Genomic DNA, 19,013 nt, shown 5'->3' on the forward strand with positions numbered 1-19,013 from the left:
ATATTACATGGGGGCATATGATACTTTACTGCTGTTTTCTATTGTTTGCGTATGCTGCTGTGATTGTCTCATTATTTAATAAAGACTTCTTTAATTTCAAGAATGACCAGTTTTTCATGTCATGGGTCCATAAGCAGTCTGAAAAAGTTACGTTTGAATTTCTGTAACGTTTTCCATTTTTTTCACATACAAGGATGGGGTTTGGACCATGGTATTGCCAAATTTTTTGCTGTAACAGAATTCATTCCAGTTCCTTTTTTGTTTGTTTGTTTGTTTGTTTGTTTCTGGTGACTTTAGTCATTTTTTCCCAGAGATGGTCACAAATATGTATTTTTTTCTCTTATACTGCTTGATTTTAGAAACAAAAACAAATGGCAAGGACAAATCAAACTTGGATATACATATAAATTATCGCCATGTTAAATTAGTTTATATTGTTGGGCAGACTGGATGGACCGTACATGTCTTTATCTGCTGTCATTTACTATGTTACTATGTTTACAAACTGGTCAGAATGAATAGTGTTTTCAAGTACAAAGCTGAATAGGAACATACATTAAAGATGTGTTTACCATAGCTGAGATGCTTTGCATTATTCTGCCCTGTGGTGGCTCAGTACGGTAGATATACCATATTGGGAATAAGGAACTGTACAATCCTCTTGTCTCTTCAGCTCTAATTGCTTTTTCATAGCAGACCTGAAGTTTTAAATGCTTATTGGAAAAAAACACATACCCCCTTTCTTTCCTTTTTCCACACAACTAAAAATATTGGGAATAATTCTTGATAAACATCTCTCTGGACAGTCAAGTATCAGCAATCACAGCAAAATGCTTCAGAAACCTATGGAAGCTGAGAAGGGTCTGAGACTATTTTCCTAGACAAGCATTCTGGATAATAGGATACTTGATGATACTATCACCACAAGACTATTGAAATGCAGCATATGTAGGGTGTAAAGAAAACACACTAAAATTGTTGCATTTTTTTCCAAAACACGGCAACAAGACTGATATTTAAAAAGTCAAAATATGAAAGAGCAACGCCACTGCTTGAAATATTACACTGGTTGCCAATCAAAGCAAGACTACTCTTCAAAACTAGCACCCTTATTTTCAAAATACTATTTAGAATGTCCCCTGACTGTATGCTAGATTTGATTGAACTATCCCCAAGAAATGCAAGCCCAGAAACCAGAGGCTACCTACTTCTTCACTTACCCAACTGCAGAACCTAACTTAAAAAACCATCTACATGGCTGGATTCAGTTATCTGGGCTCCAAATGGTGGAACTCAATACCCAAGGCCACAGGAAGCATCACCAATTATCTTTAGTTCAGGAAAGAACTGAAGACCTACCTTTTCAAAAAATTCTTATCATTAACTGCATAAACTAATGATGTTCTAAACCACATTCTAACTGAAACATTTTGAAATTGCACCTGACTGTAAGCCACTTTGAAACGAAACCTGTTTTTGGATAATAGTGGGATACAAGAATGCATAAGTAAACTGAGGGTGGGAGGGTTTACATTTGCAGTATTTGTGACATTTCCACTATGAATATATTTTAAAAAAATACACTATAGTCTTTGTTTGCCTTAAAAATGGTATTCTAAAGGAATTATATGAAGCCACTCACCTACAGAGCAAAATAGTCTCTGGACAGATCTAAGCCTCAGTCATTATGGAGTCCTTTTACTAAGGTGTAGTAACAGATCTAGCATGTGCTAAATGCATTAGTGCACCTTTGTAAAAGGACTTCTATATTACTCAAACATAAATACATTTAGCAATATAGTTCACTCACATTTTTTTCTTAATGCTGAACAACAGTGACATACCTTTTGAAATATTTTATTTTGTCTTTACCAGTCTAACTACATTGGCAAATCTCAGTCTCATGTATTGGAAGAATTGTTTAGTATCATAAGTTCTATTCTATTGTGTTCTACATTTGTATTCACTACTTTTGAAACCAGTACTTTTACTTTTTACTTAAGTACTTTTAAAAAGTAACAGCCCCATGTCTACCTTTTACTATTTTGTGTTAGGCGTTAACGAGTGCCTAACACAGCTTAAAATGGCATACAGCAGAATGTGCTCAGGCATCTGGCAGTAAGGGCCAAAATGTGTGTACACTAAATTCACAATAAAAAATATTTATTGAAGGGGCATGGCAGGGGATGGAGAGTGGACTTTCCTGCACTAAACAGTTAACATATCCACATTAGTGTGCGCTAATTGGTTAGCACATGAATACTGTGTGAGCACTGCTACAAAATGGGTGGAGGTAAGTGCTCATGTGGTAATTAAAAATGGCTGCATGCTAATGGAAATCAGTGGCGTACTTAGCTTGCTTGTCACACGGGGTGGGTTGCCACTGGGTGGCATGGACACTGAGAGACAAAGCTGGGCCCAGGGCAAAAAATCTTCAGGGCCTCACCTCCCCCCCCCCCCCCCCCCCACACCACTGCATTTTTCCTACCCTCCCTTCCTCCTTCCTGTTGGTTTCATCTATAGGTTCCTTAAGCTGGCATCGATTTCACAGAGGTCATCTCCGAGGCCTTCCTTCTGCTGCGACCCGCCCTCTCTACTTCAGCTTTCTGTCTTGACACTAAACAGGAGGTTGCAGTAGAGAGGGCAGGACATGGAAGGGAAGGCCTTGGAAGACGGCCTCTGATTGCGATCACTGACAGCTACAGGATCCTGTATGTGAGACCTGCAGGGAGGAAGAGATTTTTTACTGCAAGAACAAAACATTTTACCGTTCCTGAGGGGCGGTAAAATATTTCTGTTCCTGTGTCTACGGTGATTGTCGGTGCCATCTGAAGACCTGGCACCGGGTCATCCTTGGAGGCCAGGCCCAGGGAATTTTACCCCAACCCCCTCTCAGCGGCCCTGCCTCCAGGCACATCACCCCCCCCCCCCACCCTTCCTCCTAGCAAAGGGGTGCATGAAGAAGTCGCTCAGCAGTCGGCTCCACCGGTCCCCTACCCCGGAACAGGAAGTAACCCTAAGAGGGGGCAGGGGACTGGTAGAGCCGACAGACGTGCCACTTCTCTGTGCACCACTTTACTGCCTGCACCCCTTGTGGACCACCTCCACCACCTCACCCTTGGTATGCTACTGATGGCAACATGTGCGCATGGTCATTAATACAAAAAAAATGAAAATCTGCCATTTTAGGGTTACGGTAAAAATGGACTTAGCACATGGGAAAGGTCCACTCCACATAAGGGCTTGCTATGGTCACTTTTTACTGCAGCTTAGTAAAAGGATCCCATAATGCAGCAGTCCATAATGTAATCAATTAGTGAAATGTTTGCTAACTTATGAATTAGGATTTAGGGTTGCAACTTCTTCTTGTTTCCAAAATTAAAGCTGTAGTTTTGCAAAGGTATGGGAAGCAAATAAATAGATGTGCACTGAAAGGTGATGGGAAAGCTCACAGAACGATGAGCAAAATCATATCATAAAGGGCTCCTTTTACAAAGCCGCACTTGTGATTCCAAATACAACCAAGCCCATAGGAATTGAATGGGTCTTGTTACATTTGCCACACTGGAATCACTATTGCGGCTTTGTAAAAGGAGCCCAAAATTAGCTTTGGAGTTATATCATTTGCAGTAACTTCCAAACTAAAAAAGGGAAAAAGGTTGGATTGCAACAGATAGAAATACTAACATGCCTATTTTTTCCTCCAACAGTCTCCCAAAGTTCATAGCTACCCAGACATGGAAGCTGTCCCCCTCTTGCTAAATAATATGAAGGCGGAGCCCCCGGAAGACTTGTTATCTACTGACCATTTTCAAACGCAAACTGAGCCAGTGGACTTGTCCATAAACAAAGCCAGAGTGTCACCTACAGGAACAGCATCTTCTCCTGTTTCCATACCAGCATCTGCGTCATCACCGTCTTCTACTTCTTCCTCTTCCAGCCGTCCAGCTTCATCCCCAACAGTGATAACATCAGTATCCTCAGCAGCATCTGCACCAACAGTATTGACTCCAGGCCCTCTTGTTGCCTCTGCATCTGGTGTTGGAGGGCAGCAGTTTTTGCACATTATCCACCCAGTGCCGCCTTCAAGCCCTATGAACTTGCAGTCCAACAAACTGAGCCATGTGCACCGCATTCCAGTAGTAGTACAGTCAGTACCTGTTGTCTATACAGCCGTAAGGTCTCCAGGAAATATGAATTCTACTATAGTGGTACCACTGTTGGAGGACGGAAGAAGTCACATGAAAGGTAAAACATCAAATATAGGTTGTCTTGGATTCGTAGTTACTCTTGGATATATAATTGCTTTGTATCTTTTTGAAAGAACGTAGGGAAGGTTCCACAAGATTGTAGGAGAGCAGATGTTATCACATGGTACAAAAGTGGGAACATGGAGGAAGCAACTGTATTGACCTTCAGTAGAGAATGAAACTGTAAATGTATTGTTAAAAAGCATCATGGTGTGTACACTGGCAGAGGTGGCTCAACAGCATTATGCCTGTAGAACGGGATTCAGCAACCTTTAGGATTGAGATACCACAGATTGCTGAATCCCGGGGGAAATCAAGGTGCGGTAAAAGATCACCTTTTACTACACCTTCATAACTTCCTTCCTCCATGACCTCTGTAATAACTTGCAAACATTTTATTTATTTATTGCAAACAGGGTTGCATGTTAAAAGAATTGTTATTTTGCATAAAGCCCTTCATATGAAAAAATTTGCAAGTTTGCCTCTTCTCAAATAGTGGTTTGCTAAAATTCAGAATTAATGAGCTGCTTCAATGCAAGATTATACAAAACAACTTGTTATTTATTAAATTTTGAAAACAAGTGCAGAAAAGGGCCTCATAGTTGGTTTGAAAAATGAATAAATAAAAGAAACACCTCATGGGCAGATGATCAAAAGCAAACGCGGTACTAGAGACCAGTAGCATCATACTAGCCCCGCGTTCGCTCCCGCCCAATGATCAGAGCCAGCGAACACGTGCAACGATGCATGCTGGTTCTGATCACAATGAGCATGCAAATGCATGCTAAACAGAGCATTACCTATTCCTCCCCAATGCTTAGCGGGCAGCATGGAAAACAAGAGCACTGCTCCCGCGGCAAACCCTTCCCTTCTATTTCCCTCTCACTTCCATTGTGAGTGTTCTGTAGAGAGTGAATGACTGTTCTTTTCTATTAAACAATGGACTTCCTTTCCTTTCCTACTTGTATTGTAGTATGTAATCTGCTTAGCCCTGCCTAGCCAGTCCAAGCGGTAAAGAAATTACCAATAAACTATAAACTATGCCAGCTTGGAGCTGGTGTTAGGGTTTGCCTGGGCATTGGGGAGGAATGGGGAGACCCTGTGCAGCATGCATTTACATGCTCACAGCCCTCTCTCTCCACACACAAAAGGGGCTAGAGGTCTGGTGGACTTCCAGATTCCCCTCCCCCCCCCCCACAATAAAGATAAAATCCCTGGTGGTCCATTATGACCCTAGTAGCTCCCCCTCCACCCACCCTGGTGGCATAGTGCCCCCCTAAGCCCTCTGACCCCCCCCTCGTACCTTTTAGCAGGAGGATGGAGTAACACCCCTTTCTCCTTCGAGTGCTGCTTTCGAATTGGTGGCGTCCTGCCCAGTGCATCTGTTATATGGTAGGGAAGCCCTACCCAGCACATCCCAGGATGTAGGCAGGACAGGGTGCCTCCATTTTGAAGACGGCATTCGCAAGAGGAGGTAGTGCTACTCCCTCCTCCTGCTTAAAGGTACAGGGGGGTCGGGGGAGGCGGCCCTAGGACACCAGGGTGAGGGGGGGCTATAGAGCCTCACTGGACCACCAGGTGCTGCATAGAGGATTTTGTGGGGGGCACTAGGCCACAAGGGTGAGGGGGACAATAGGGTCCTGCTGGACCACCAGGTATTGCTTGAGTGTGGTTGTGTGTATGTGTGGGGAGGGAGCTGGAGGTCCACCAAGTCCGGCCTTCTTTCTTGACAGCTCAGACTTGTCAAACAACTTCTGGGGGAGGATTATGCCTTGGGCACATGCTCAGGCACAATCCTCATGCAGAAGTCCTCCTATGATTAAAACTAATAGCGCACATAAATTTGCATGCTATTAGTTTTGATCAGCAGGGCTTTATTTCCCTGCGCTGTTCCAGTGCTAATTTTACAACGCTATTTGGAACATCGCGGGGTTTTTGATAATCAGCCCATCAATGTGGTGTAGTTATCCTTTTTTTTTTTTGCCAGCATTTGAAAGTTACCAAGTTCCAGGATGAACTTGCATCTCAGTACATTCTGATAGGTTTAGTCCCAGTTTCTACTGATTGAAATCGTTTATTAAATTTGATAAACCTGCTTTTTTTCACAAAAGCAAATCAAAGCAGGTAACAATTCAGAAAAGGAACACCATAAAAGTACAGGGAAGAGAACAAGCTCACAGACCTCTCACACCAAATGAACATTTACATTCATATCAGTGTGACAACCTTGAAGAAGTAGACTATAAGTCATTTCTAAGAATTTTTAACTGATAATTCTCCAAAGGCTAAGCTAAAAACATGCAAAATCGTTTTTTAACTTGACATAAGAGCAGTGATGTGCTTGGAAATTTTTAACAACGGGCTCCCGGATGAAGCCAGCCGTGCAATTCTGGAGGGGGGGGGGGGGTTGCATTCCTTTATCCTCCCTCAAGCGGGATCTCTAGGCATACCTCAGCGCCTACATCTACGTGCCAGTATTTATGCTGTGTTTTCCTTGGTGTAAATGGATGCACGTAGTTCTAGGCACTGGGGTATCAACTTAGTGTATTCTATATACTGCACCTAAATCTAGGCAGCCCTTACAGAATACGCCTAGGTGGAAATTTATTTCACGCAGATTTTGTCAGGTATTATATATATAGAATCTAGCCCTACATGGTTCAGTGCAGTATTCAATCCTTGACCGCATAAGATGAACCACTTAAAAATAGGACTGCTATTTAAGTGGCCCAATTTAGGCAGTTATCTTATGCGGTCAAGGGCTGAATATTTGCAATTAACCGAAGTGCCAACGCCACCTTCAGAACGCCCACAAGTTAGCCAGTTTTAGCGCAGGTGCTTGCTGTGAATATTTGGCTAACCAGTTAAATGCTGCTGAATATCAGCAGTTAGGTGGCCCTAGGCAATTTAAGTGGATAGAAGCCTCTCCTGCCTGCTTAAATGGCTTTGAATGTCAGCTCGTTGTTCTTGTAGGGGCTCTTTTACTAAGCACGCCAAATCGACAATACCAGCAGGTAGCATGGGCGCCCAGTGGTATTTCGAAGTTGGCATGTGCTGTTTCCTGTGGTATAAAATATTTTTCTATTTTCCACCAAGGGGGCATTCCCAGCGTAATTGGAGGCACGGCCAAATTGGCACACATTGCATGATTACTGCTCGAATAGCGCATGAGCCATTACCACAGTGGCGTAGTTATGGGTGGACCTGGGTGGGCACAGGCCCACCCTTTCTTGTCTCAGGCCCACCCAGTCTACTGGCCCCCAAAATACCTCATTGGTGGTGCCTTACTCCTCTCTCTCTCTCGTCTCCACTATTGGCATGGCATTTGCCCATCTCTCTATGAACTCCCCACCCCTCCAGTCTACCTTTGAGCCATCACCTTCAGCAGTTCCTGTAGGCAATCTGTACTGGCCCTGCAGGCTTTCCTCTACCACGTCCCCACCAGTGAAGAAACAAGAAGAGACATCAAGGGCGGGGTGGGGTTGAGGAGCAGATGCTGGGCTGTGGTGGAGGGGGGAGAAAGATGACAATATGTGAGTAGCAGGAGAGGGGATGGATGAGAAGAAAGGGGAAGAGATAGGGCAGGGTTGGAGGAAAAGTTTAAAAATCTGTGTATGCGTGTATGGGGGTGGGGTGGGAAGGGCACACCCAGGTTAACTTGGGGCACACCTGAAATGGCAGGTCTGGCTACTCTCCTGCTTTACTGCTAGGACGGTCAATGGGTGACAGTAAGGGCTCAGGTAGTAAATAGCCATGCACTACTTTTAATTTTAGCGCACGACCATTTACTGTTCCATTAAAAAAAATACTTTTTTCCCAGCCACGGTAAAAAATGGCCCAGCATGTGCCAATTTCACTCATCCAACCTACCACAGACCACTTTTTGTTTTTGCAGCTTAGTAAAAGGGCCCCTTAATTAAGGTAAGTGTACTGTTTGAGAATGCCAAGTTGCTCCTCAGGTTGCCTCTGGTAGGTCTTATCGTTGGTAATGCCTGAGGTTGTTGGAATTTTTGTGGAAGTGTTCGTGGACCTTGTCTTTGTGAGCAGAGAAAGCAAACAGGAATTGTCTCTAGGTTTGTTGCTCAGGTTGCTTCTGATAGCTGTAGAAGTTTCTTTTATTAATGCTCATATAATTGGTTCCCTGTATATAATACATGCGTAGTTTCTTGATACTAGAGCATGAAATGTAATACTTAAATGTTCTGTGATGACCCTTCTTTTTTCTATTACTGTGTTGTTTGTCTGATTTTCTGCAGAATTTGACCATAGATATTTTATGTTTGGGAGGTAGCCTATCACACACATTTTGTGCCTTCTTCCAACATTTTCTTCTCCCATATTTTACTATTTATCTGTCTCCCTGCTCCCATTTCTCTCAAAGTTCCCAACTACTTCCTACGCTCTCATTTTCTTCAGCTTTGGATGGGATGTGCTGTCAGTTTTTAGACCATTTTACATCTACTTTCTGTCTAGCCCCTTCAAGAAATATGTCTTTATTCGCCTTTATAATCATCCTCTCACATCCCAGCTTGCTCATTCATTTTCCATTTTTATTCATGATCTGTCTGTTACTTTCAATACCACTGATCATTCTAATATATTCTCGGTACTTTTTGCTCTTGTTCTTGTCTGGCTTTCCTCTTGGGGCAGTCTCTAAAAAGGTTAACTTTGCTTATTTGAGAAAGAAGAAGAGAGTGATAACTTCAAGAAAAAAACATTTCCTTCAGAAAACTAATTTTAAAAAATCTAATATTCATAAACAATTTAAGCCCTCAAAAATTAAAAAAAAAAACACCAGGAGTTTCCAAATCTGTAGAAACGAAAATAAATGCTAAAAAATACCTTGCTGAAGCATAAAGATGATAGTATCAGAGATGGAAGTTACTAACAACACAGGCATTTTCACCTTAATGTCCATTGCTAGCAGTTTCCTTGCATTGCTTGGTGAGGAATCTTGCTTGAATGATTATTTTGGAACACTGAAATGCTTGTCTTTTTAGCATTTTTTATTTCATACAATTTGGGCTTGTTTGCTTTTTTTTTTTAAAGAAAATATTTCATGTTATTTCTATGCATCACTCATTTTTAATTCTTTTAGGGTCCCTTTAATAAAGGGCTACTGTGCAGTAATGGGCTTGCTGCGTGGCAAATCAGAACTACCGCAGACCTCATGCTGCCTCTGGTGATAGTTCCGCTCCCAGTGTGCGCCATTTCTAGTGCTGCCAAAAATTCTAGAAAAATATTACCGTAGGGGGTTACCCAGTGGTAAACGGGCAGCACTGCGCGCTACCTGGTTACTGCCACCTCAGTGGGTGGCGGTAAGTGCTCCCCCTGAAATTACCATGTGGTAAGCTGCATCACTTTTCCTGACCTTGCAGGCTGCTGCTTGTCTTGCTGCTCCTGCTTCATAAGCATGTTGCAGCTGATCCTTCCTCCACTGCTGCTGCTCTTTCTGGCTGTCTGGCCCCCAGAATTCTGCTGCCTCAGACCACACAGCTGTTAAATTTCTGCCCCACTCCCTACTACTTCTGCTTCAAACTGCATAGCCTCTATGGTTCCCTCTGTTTTATGGAGACAACAGTACAAGCAACAAATAATACTACTACAAATCATTTCTATAGCGCTACCAGATGTACGCAGCGCTTTACAATTGAATCAAGGAAAACTCATTCCGCAGAACACAAGCAATGAACAAAAAGCAGACGATGGTTGGCAGAAGATCTTCATTGCAGGGAACAGGAAGGAGGAAAGAGATACACTTGCTGGAGCCTCATGGAGGGGGGCAGGAGGGAAGGGATATGCTGTCCTTGGGGGGGAAGGGTAGTCAAGAGAGAAGGAAGGGAGATGCTGGTCCTGGGGGAAGAAAGACAAGAGGAGAAGGAAGGAGGAATAAGGGGAGAAGCTGAACATGAGGAGGGATAGGGACATAGAGGTGCAATGCTGGACATGGGGAGCGGGGATAGGGACACGGAGGAGTACTATTAGACAGGGCAAGAATAAATATACAGGGGGGGATGCTCAACATGGCAAGAAGATAGGGGCAGGGACACAGAGGGGAGTTGAATGATGGCCATTGACAGAGAAAAAAATGCCAAATGGACAAGGAGACCCCGGCAAAACAGTTAAGAGAAGACAGAGGAAAGTGGAAACCAGAGACCGGGACCAACACAATTATAAAAATAAAATGACCAGATGACAAAGGTAGAAAATGAATTTTATTTTCTATTTATTGATTAGACTATGATAGTTTTTGTAATGTACATATGCCAGAACTGGTGTTAGACCTGCCTGGGGCCCACATGAAAAACTTCACTCATTGGCCTTCAATCTCTAGTTTCGGGATGGGCCACCCTTGGGTTCTCTGAGCCCACGTTGATAATGTCTATCTTCAAAAGCTCATTGCTTAGTGATCATGCTGCTTTGGTTGGAAAATGCAGCAAAGGATTCCTTTTCATCCAAAAGAAAGTCGTTCTACATTTTCACCCACAATGTTTGATCTTTTCTGAACTACAGAGTTCAAATTGAGCCTCTCTCCCTCTCTCAGAAATGCATATATATTTTTCTGTTTCTCTCTCTTTCTGAGCAAGACTCACAATCTCTCTCTCTCTCTCTCTCTCTCTCTCTCTCTCAAAGAAACACACTCTGGGGCCCATTTTCAAAGCACTTAGACTTAGAAATTTCTATAGATTACTATGAGGGGCATAATCGAACGGGGCGCCCAAGTTGTCATGAAGGCGTCCTTGCAGGACGGCCCCGTAAAGGGGCGGGGCAACCCGTCTTATTGAAACAAGATGGGCGTCCATCTTTCGTTTCGATAATACGGTCGTTTTTGAGATGGTTGTCCCCGGTTTTCGGCGTTAATGGAAACCAAGGATGCCCATCTCAAAAACGACCAAATCCAAGCTATTTAGTTGTGGGAGGAGCCAGCATTCGTAGTGCACTGGTCCCCGTCACATGCCAGGACACCAGCCGGACACCGTAGGGGGCACTGCAGTGGACTTCACAAATTGCTCCCAGCTGCATAGTTTCCTTACCTTCGGTGCTGAGCCCTCCAACCCCCCCCCCCCCAAATCCCATGAGATAATGGATTTTCTGAGGAATACTACATATAGCTCTGCTAGTTAGTTAATATAATGGTATTGTACTGATCAGCTTAACAGTTTTCCTTCCTATGTGTATTCGATTCCCTCTCATCTATAGGGGCTTTTAGCCACATCCATATTGCGTGCTAAAATTATGATTCTTTATTTACCAAGTGGTTTATAAAAATAGTGACTGTATATTATCATTTTCTTATGCCTGTGTTTCATTTAATTATAATTAAAAATATTTTCTAAACAGGAATAAACACTCCTACCCTAGCTGAGATAATATTTAACCATCTCTCTGACCTCACCTGCAAATTTCTTCAAATCAATCACCTTACTTTCTAATTCTTCCTACTTTCTTACTCATTTATATGTTACAACTTTGCCTTACCCTTCACTACCAATTATAATGTTCTAGTACATATTGTGTTGTCATTGCAAGCAGTATACCATGTCATACTTTGTATTGTTGTTTGAATATTTTTACTGTTCTAATTGCCTACTGCTCATGTTTGATCTATTCTTACTGTACACCGCCTTGAGTGAATTCCTTCAAAATGGCGGTAAATAAATCCAAATAAATAAATAAACACAAACTCGTGTGAATCAATAACTGATTTCACCAGGACCTGCTTTTGGCATTGTGAAGGTTTTTTCTAGCCAGTTGGTCTGTGAAGGTTCACTTGTTTATTGTGTTCATGAAGCTATTGTCTGTAATTACATCAAAATGCTAGGAGTATGCAGGGAAAATGTTCTATTTTATTCCGGTTTAATTTTGTTTTCTATTTCATTGTGCCCTTACATATAATTTTGTTATCGTGTGAAGCATAAAAAATACTGGGGGAGTTTAAGGGATGACCTCTCCTAATCCCTGCTGTGGAGCACTATCAGAAACCAGCACTTTTCTAAAACAGGGTGCAGCTGTACATCCCAAAATCGATCTTTGCAATCATAAAATCATGAAAGTGCCAAACCCCTCAGAGAAAAATTACACTGGCTACCATTAAAAGATCGAATTACATTCAAAATCTGTACCCTGATCCACAAAATTATTCATGGTGAGGCCCCGACATATATGTTTGACCTCGTCGATTTACCAGCAAGGAATACAAAAAGTTTGTCACGTACATTCTTGAATCTCCATTATCCCAATTGCAGAGGACTTAAATTTAAAGCAATATATGCATCTAGTTTCTCCTACATTTGTACGCAACGTTGGAATGCACTGCCGAATGCCATAAAAACAACACACGATTTGGCAGCCTTCCAGAAACTATTAAAGACTAACCTGTTCAGAGAGACTTATCAAAAGGACCCTTCTTAAAAAAAACAGGACATCAGAACTGTACTAGAATTAGTTAACATTGAATTATTCTTATTTTGGTTACTTTATCACATTGTCATTATTGAACGCTTTTCACTACCCTTGATTTCAGTACCTGAAATGTATTGATTACCGATTTTATTCTAATTTACTGTGTATTCTATATACTCTGATTGGAACGTTTGTCTGTATTTCTTATTCCGGAAATGGCGATCGCCACTACGGTATTTGTAAGCCACAGTGAGCCTGGAAAGAGATGGGAAAATGTGGGATATAAATGCAGAAAATAAATAAATAAAATATAAAAGTCAGTTCCCTTTCTGAAATGGGGAACGCGTGTGTATCAAAGTTCTGCCCTAATCCCACCCAAATAACACCAACTTGCCATTTGCTTGTATTTCATATTTAGGCAAGTATATCCTTGCTTTCTGAAAGTGAATTTTAAATATTCAATATAAATATTTAAATTTCCAGTTTCTGCACATCCAAATTGCGAATACAACTTCTAAAATAACTACCTGCATGTGCTATCTAGTAATAACACATGCTGTCCTGTAGTTTCTTACCGCTTAGTACACACTAAGGGCCATTTTCAGTAAATGGCACCCAAAGCTAGGAACTGGGAAGATCCACACTAAACTAGCTTTCTGTAATTGATGCTCTGTGCTTAGCATGAATCTGAAGCCTAACTTTGGGTGCTAGATCTATGCCTGTCAAAACCTGGTACCCAACTTAGCCACAGGAATGATATTCTATAATATCATGACTAAATTCTGGAACACCCCTGACCTGTCAATGTCCCTCCCATTGTACTCAAAAGTGAACTACCAATGATCCATATACTGACTTAGAAAAGAACGAAAAGACCTTCGATATCGCAAAGATTCTTACCGGCTCTGTCTATGACAGGTCCCGGTGGTTAACTTTCAGTGACTACTGTCATTATTGGTCAAAAACCTGCTCCCTAAACCAAAGTCTTTTTTTATTATGTCTTTCATTAGTGCAAAACTGTCATTTGTGCAGATCCTTATCATTAGCGATGTTAGTGTAACCTGAGGGGTTAATAAAATAAATAAAATTACCTGAGTTATCCCAGAGTTCCATGGTGGCCAGCTGCACAGGTCTTAGAATTAGCTGAGAGTTGAGCTTCTGTTGGCTTAGCAATAGCTTTGCTAACTGATACAGAGAGTCTCTCTGGCTGGCAGCATTGTTGCCAGGATTGCGATTTTCCCGCCCAATTGGGCGGGTTTCCGCAAGCGGCTGCGGGAAAATTTCGGCGGCTGCGGGGTGCAGTTTTTTGGGTGGTTTTCCCGTGGCCACTGTGTGGGTTTGGGCGCTTTTTCCGGGGCTTCTATTGGTCCAATTTGGTCCAATAGAAGCTTTTCCAGGGCGTGACGTCAGGGGCGGGGTTGGTGATGTGGTAGGCGGGGTTTGACTTTGGACGTTTTTTGGGCGGGTTTAGGCTGATTTTGGGCTGGGAAAATTTTTCCCATCTGGCAACCCTGGCTGGCAGTTGGAAGAGTGAAGCTGGCATCTGAAGAGAGAGGATGTGCTGTGCTGAATGAGAGTGACAGTGATGAGATTTGACAGTTAAGGAAGGGAATTTAGAGGGATTTTAGGTCTAGTTAGTGTATGGGGGTAAGTGTGAGTAAGGAGGTGTAACTGGGAAAGGAGTTTCCTGAATTTTATATGGAGGTTGTGAGTTTGGGCTATTGGCTGAGTGGTTTTTAGGGAAAGCAGGATTAAATGATTGGAAGCAGATAGATGTGTGGATTGTGAATGTGTTAGGGGGATAATTTAGGAAATAAAATACCAGAAAGGGAAAAAATTCCTAGTTAGCTGTGTGAGTAAGGAGGGGGTGCTGGATAGAATGTTGCTGATTGAGTGTGCTGATGGAATGTTGAATGCTGTGCTGTGAATGAGAGGTGGTCAGACACTCTGAACAGCTAGGGACAGTGAAAATAAGCTTAGGTCTGGAAGTAAAAGGGAAATTATATTTAATTAATTTTGCTATAGCTATTGGGCCACAGTTTTTGATAACAATTCCCACTAGAACCTGTGGTGAAAATAGGGAGGCAGGGCTTTTCCTCTATTTACTTTATTAAGTGGAAGGTGTAGGGGGAAGCGAGATGCCGGAACGTGAGAACGAATTGCAGAAGTCAGCACGGGCCCCAACGCAAGAAAGGCTACCCGACACATCAGAGAAAAGGACATCTACTGAAGCTAAGTGACTTTGTGGGACACAGGGACAGTCCTGAGGGTTTAATTGAACAGGGAAACCTGAAAAAGAAAAAGATACTTACCTGATTCCTCCTGGAAAGTGGGCAAAAGAGACAATATCTGCAAAAGACAATATTATCATTGTTATCTGTTGTGGTACCTAAGTCTTAATTCTATTATTAAAATTTTATAGTTTAGAAATTAAATTTTGTGTGACTCCATTTGATGTCCTCAAAGAGGGGAAAAATCCTGAACTTAGTTTTAAATTCCTCTCTGGCTTTTAGAAAGTCAGAGACGTGGTTAGTTTGATGTTGCCCTTTCCCCACACCGGAGAGCTGAGTTTCTGGGAGCGCTGCCACGACTATTGAGATCCGGCGAACCAGAGCTTAGCAAGAATTATCCATCCTGCTTCGGTGCGAGGGGGAGGTATTGCTACATTAGCTTAAAACCGCAGCAGCTTTATCAATGCAAGTACTGCAGTAACGGTGACACTTATCTGAAGTTCAGACCCCCAACAGTCACCCGTTTTGCCGTAGCTTCTTCAGGGGAATCCTCAAAAGGTCACTTAAAACATAAGGCGACACAAATCAGTATATGGATCATTGGTAGTTCACTTTTGGATACTATTGGAGATATAAGTGTGAACGATATTAGCCATTTGTTTGTGGAATTATGTCTCTCCCATTGCCACACTCCCTTTTGAGTTGAATGCCATAATATTTAGGCACCCATACTATAGAATAGGTCACAGGGCAGATCTGTGCATAGCACCAAATGAGTTTCAATTACTACTAGTTATTGATTGTTAATGGCTCCTTAACTAATTAGGGGCCCTTTTACTAAGGCGTGTCTAAAAGTGGCCTGTGCTGGCACATGTTTTGGACTCGCGCTGGTCATTTTACTCAGCGTGCCTGGGAAAAAGACTTTTTTTTTGTGCCGGAAAATGAACGTGCAGCAAAATTAAAACTAGTGCACGTCCATTTTTGGCCTGAGACCTTACCGCCACCAATTGATTTAGCGGTAAGGTCTCATGCGCTAACCAGGTGGTAAGCTGCCAATTACTGCCAGGTAAGCGCCACGTGGTAGAAAATAGAAAATATTTTCTACTGTGTGTTTTGGGCATGTGCCAAAAATGGAATTATCGCCCAGGGCACATGTTAGCCATGTGGTAGTGCTAATATGACGCACTTTGGAAGCTCATATGCACCTGCGCGCCTTAGTAAAAGAGTTCCTTAGTTTGTGCGTGGATCTCGAATCCGCACTCATATTTGGGCACCCAACTTTGGACAACCTATATAGAATCTGTGGGTAAATGAAAAAAAATAAAAAACAATACTAAAAAAATCCACATCTCTAATAAAAGCAGCACATAGCTTATTTCAGACCTTACTGGATGTTTGCCCAGCTTATAAGCTCACCAGGTAATATGATGTTACCAAACTTAATTGGCAATTTCTGTTTAGAAGAGCCTCACGAGCTTGGAAATGCGATGGTTCTGCAAGTTAGGACTAAAACACTTTAATGGAATGAGAAATCCAGCTTGCAATAGTACGGTACTTCTGTGTCCTAAAAATATAACAATAATTTAGAATCCTGTCGTGCTTTCAACCAAACAGAATCTCATTGTTTTTCTATCCAAACACTGCAGAAACCGATGTGGAAGCTCCTCTGGATGTAAATGGCTTGACCTTGCAAATACCTAGGAATGGGAAGAGGAGGAAATCTAATAATTATTATATTTCACTGAAAGTAGAAAAAGAGTACTCAGCCCATAAAAACTAAATCAGTCAAAAGAAACTCAAAGCAGTTGGATAGGGTGGTACGTTTTAAAGGCTAATAACTGTTTAAAGATGCAAACTTTTGTGACTTCTCCTTTTTCATTGACATTCATCTCCTTTCCAGCTGAGCAGTCAACCTGTCCTATCATGTGCACCTATAGTTATTTATTTAGATTTTGCTCACACCTTTTTCAGTAGTAGCTCAAGGTGAGTTACATTTAGATACACTGGGTATTTGAAAGTTCTCAAGGATTGCTGGAAGAAAAGATGAGCAGATGCTTTAGTTTTCCATTGCAATTGACTGATGGAAAGGAAATAGGGATGCACACGGCACAAACATTTTCAGTTTGTTTGGATATTTTAGCCAGTTTTTAGAGGTCTTTTTTTTGTTAATTTCACACATCTGTTTTAATAAAGGGCTCCTTTTACAAAAATGCGCTACCAATTAGTGGCACGCAAAGGGGGGGGGGGGGGGTGGTCTTTTACTGAGTTTACCGCTGAACTCTTCTGCAGGTGTGCCAAGCACAATCCTCCCGCTAAACTCCCTAATACTCAAAGCTATGAGCGTGCCTATATTTGCATCTCATTCGTTTTCAACATTAAGGAAATGCTTCTCACTCTTTTTTTTTGGCACTATTCAGAATAGTGTCAGAGTTTTGATCATCCGCCCGTAGTGGTTTATGCCCCCCCCCCCCCCCCCCGAGAGCATAACTGACAATGGATACAAGGTTCTTTGACAGCTTCAGGAAATATATATGCATATTTTTGTAAAATGTCTTACATAAATATGTATGTTCTGGCAAATACCTGTATATGTCACTATTTTGTAACATTCTTTTTAAGGGGGATTTCTAATTAAATACAAAATAACAGTGTAGTAGAACCTCTATGTGCAATTAATAGTTGATTCCTAAATTTTGTGAAAGTGAGTGTTCAGATTAAGAATTTTAAGAAGTTAGGTGCCCTTTTACTAAAGGGTTGGCGAGCGGCAATAGGCTTGCCACACGCCAATCTGGAATTACTGCCCAGCTACCACAGCAGCCCGGCGGTAATTCTGCCTCCAGGGTGTAGCATTTCTGGTGCTATGGAAATTTATTTCAGTATTTTTACCGCTGGGTTAGTGCAAGAGCCCTTACCACCACCTTAATGGGCGGTGAAAGTTATATATAAGTTGAGATCCCTGTTTTATTATTGTACTGTTTTGTAACATACACGTCTAGGTGTTGGAATATGTATTGTGTGCCTTTAAAATATCAATGGTTCATCAGACATTTATAGTTATAAAATAGATGCATAATCGGCACATAAACATCCATTCCTCAGTGTATTTTAGAACAGGCCCTATGTCAGCAGATCCTGTTCTAAAATACTAGTGGAATGTGAGATATCCTGACCTGGACTCTCAATTGCAATTTGTGGGACCCATTTACTGCTACTAATCATTTCTACAGCGCTACTAGACACACCTGTGGCAATGGAGGGTTAAGTGACTTGCCCAGAGTCACAAGGAGCTGCAGTGGGAATTGAACCCAGTTCCCCAGGATCAAAGTCCGCCGCACTAACCGCTTGGCTACTCCTCCACTCATTTACAAAGGCACAGGAGGGCCTACGTGTGTACAGCGAGCGCCAAATCGGCACTACTTCCCGGCTAGTTCATGAGCCTGGCGGTAATTCTGAATTTGGTGTGTGCCAAATCCCACAGTAGAAAATAATGTTACATTTTCTACTGTGAGCTGCTTACCTGGCAGTAAACAGCAGTTGGCACGCGCTGCCTGTTTGCTGGGACCTTACTTGCAGGTCAGTGGGTAGTGGTAAGGTCTGAGGCCGAAAATGGATGCGCACTGGTTTCAATTTTAGCGCACATCCATTTTCCAGCCCCTTAAAAAATGGCCCTTTTTCCTAGATTAAATGGCTTGGCGCGCGTCCAAAAGACGCGCTCTCACTACCACAGGCCACTTTTTACCATGGCTTAGTAAAAGGGCCCCAGAATATCCTTTCAAAAATGTCACTCCACATCGATTTAATGTGCACTAAGTTTTTTATGGCACATTAATGAATGAAATGAACTTTAATAAATGCGCCTCCTACATATAACACATACATGTATAGTTACTCTTGCCTCAGTGCAGGTGTAACTTTGTGTAGGAGCTTTCGGGTAGACCATTTTATAAGGCACATAGGTTCATATGGGAACAGATTCAGTAAATGGTGCCCAAATTTGGGCGCTGGAAAAAATCAGCGCCCAGGACTATTCATAAAGGGGGCTCCGGGTTGAGTGCCCTTTATGGAATAGTGTGTAGCACGAATCCATGGTATGCTATTCTATAACACTGCGTGCAAATTTCTAGAATGC

General features: G+C 42.2%; 1 protein-coding gene across 5 annotated transcripts in view; it reads left to right on the forward strand.

Moving 5' to 3' along the window:
• KLF12 (Kruppel like factor 12) overlaps positions 1-19,013 on the forward strand; it is a 488,954-nt gene that overhangs the window by 291,293 nt on the left and 178,648 nt on the right. For all 5 annotated transcript variants that reach the window (XM_030200608.1, XM_030200611.1, XM_030200613.1 and 2 more), the window contains one exon: positions 3,711-4,248. In XM_030200608.1, coding sequence (XP_030056468.1) covers positions 3,711-4,248 — 538 coding nt within the window. The remainder of the gene's footprint in view (positions 1-3,710; positions 4,249-19,013) is intronic.

The sequence above is a fragment of the Microcaecilia unicolor genome, chromosome 4 (genome assembly GCF_901765095.1).
Source record: "Microcaecilia unicolor chromosome 4, aMicUni1.1, whole genome shotgun sequence".
NCBI classification, from domain to species: domain Eukaryota; kingdom Metazoa; phylum Chordata; class Amphibia; order Gymnophiona; family Siphonopidae; genus Microcaecilia; species Microcaecilia unicolor.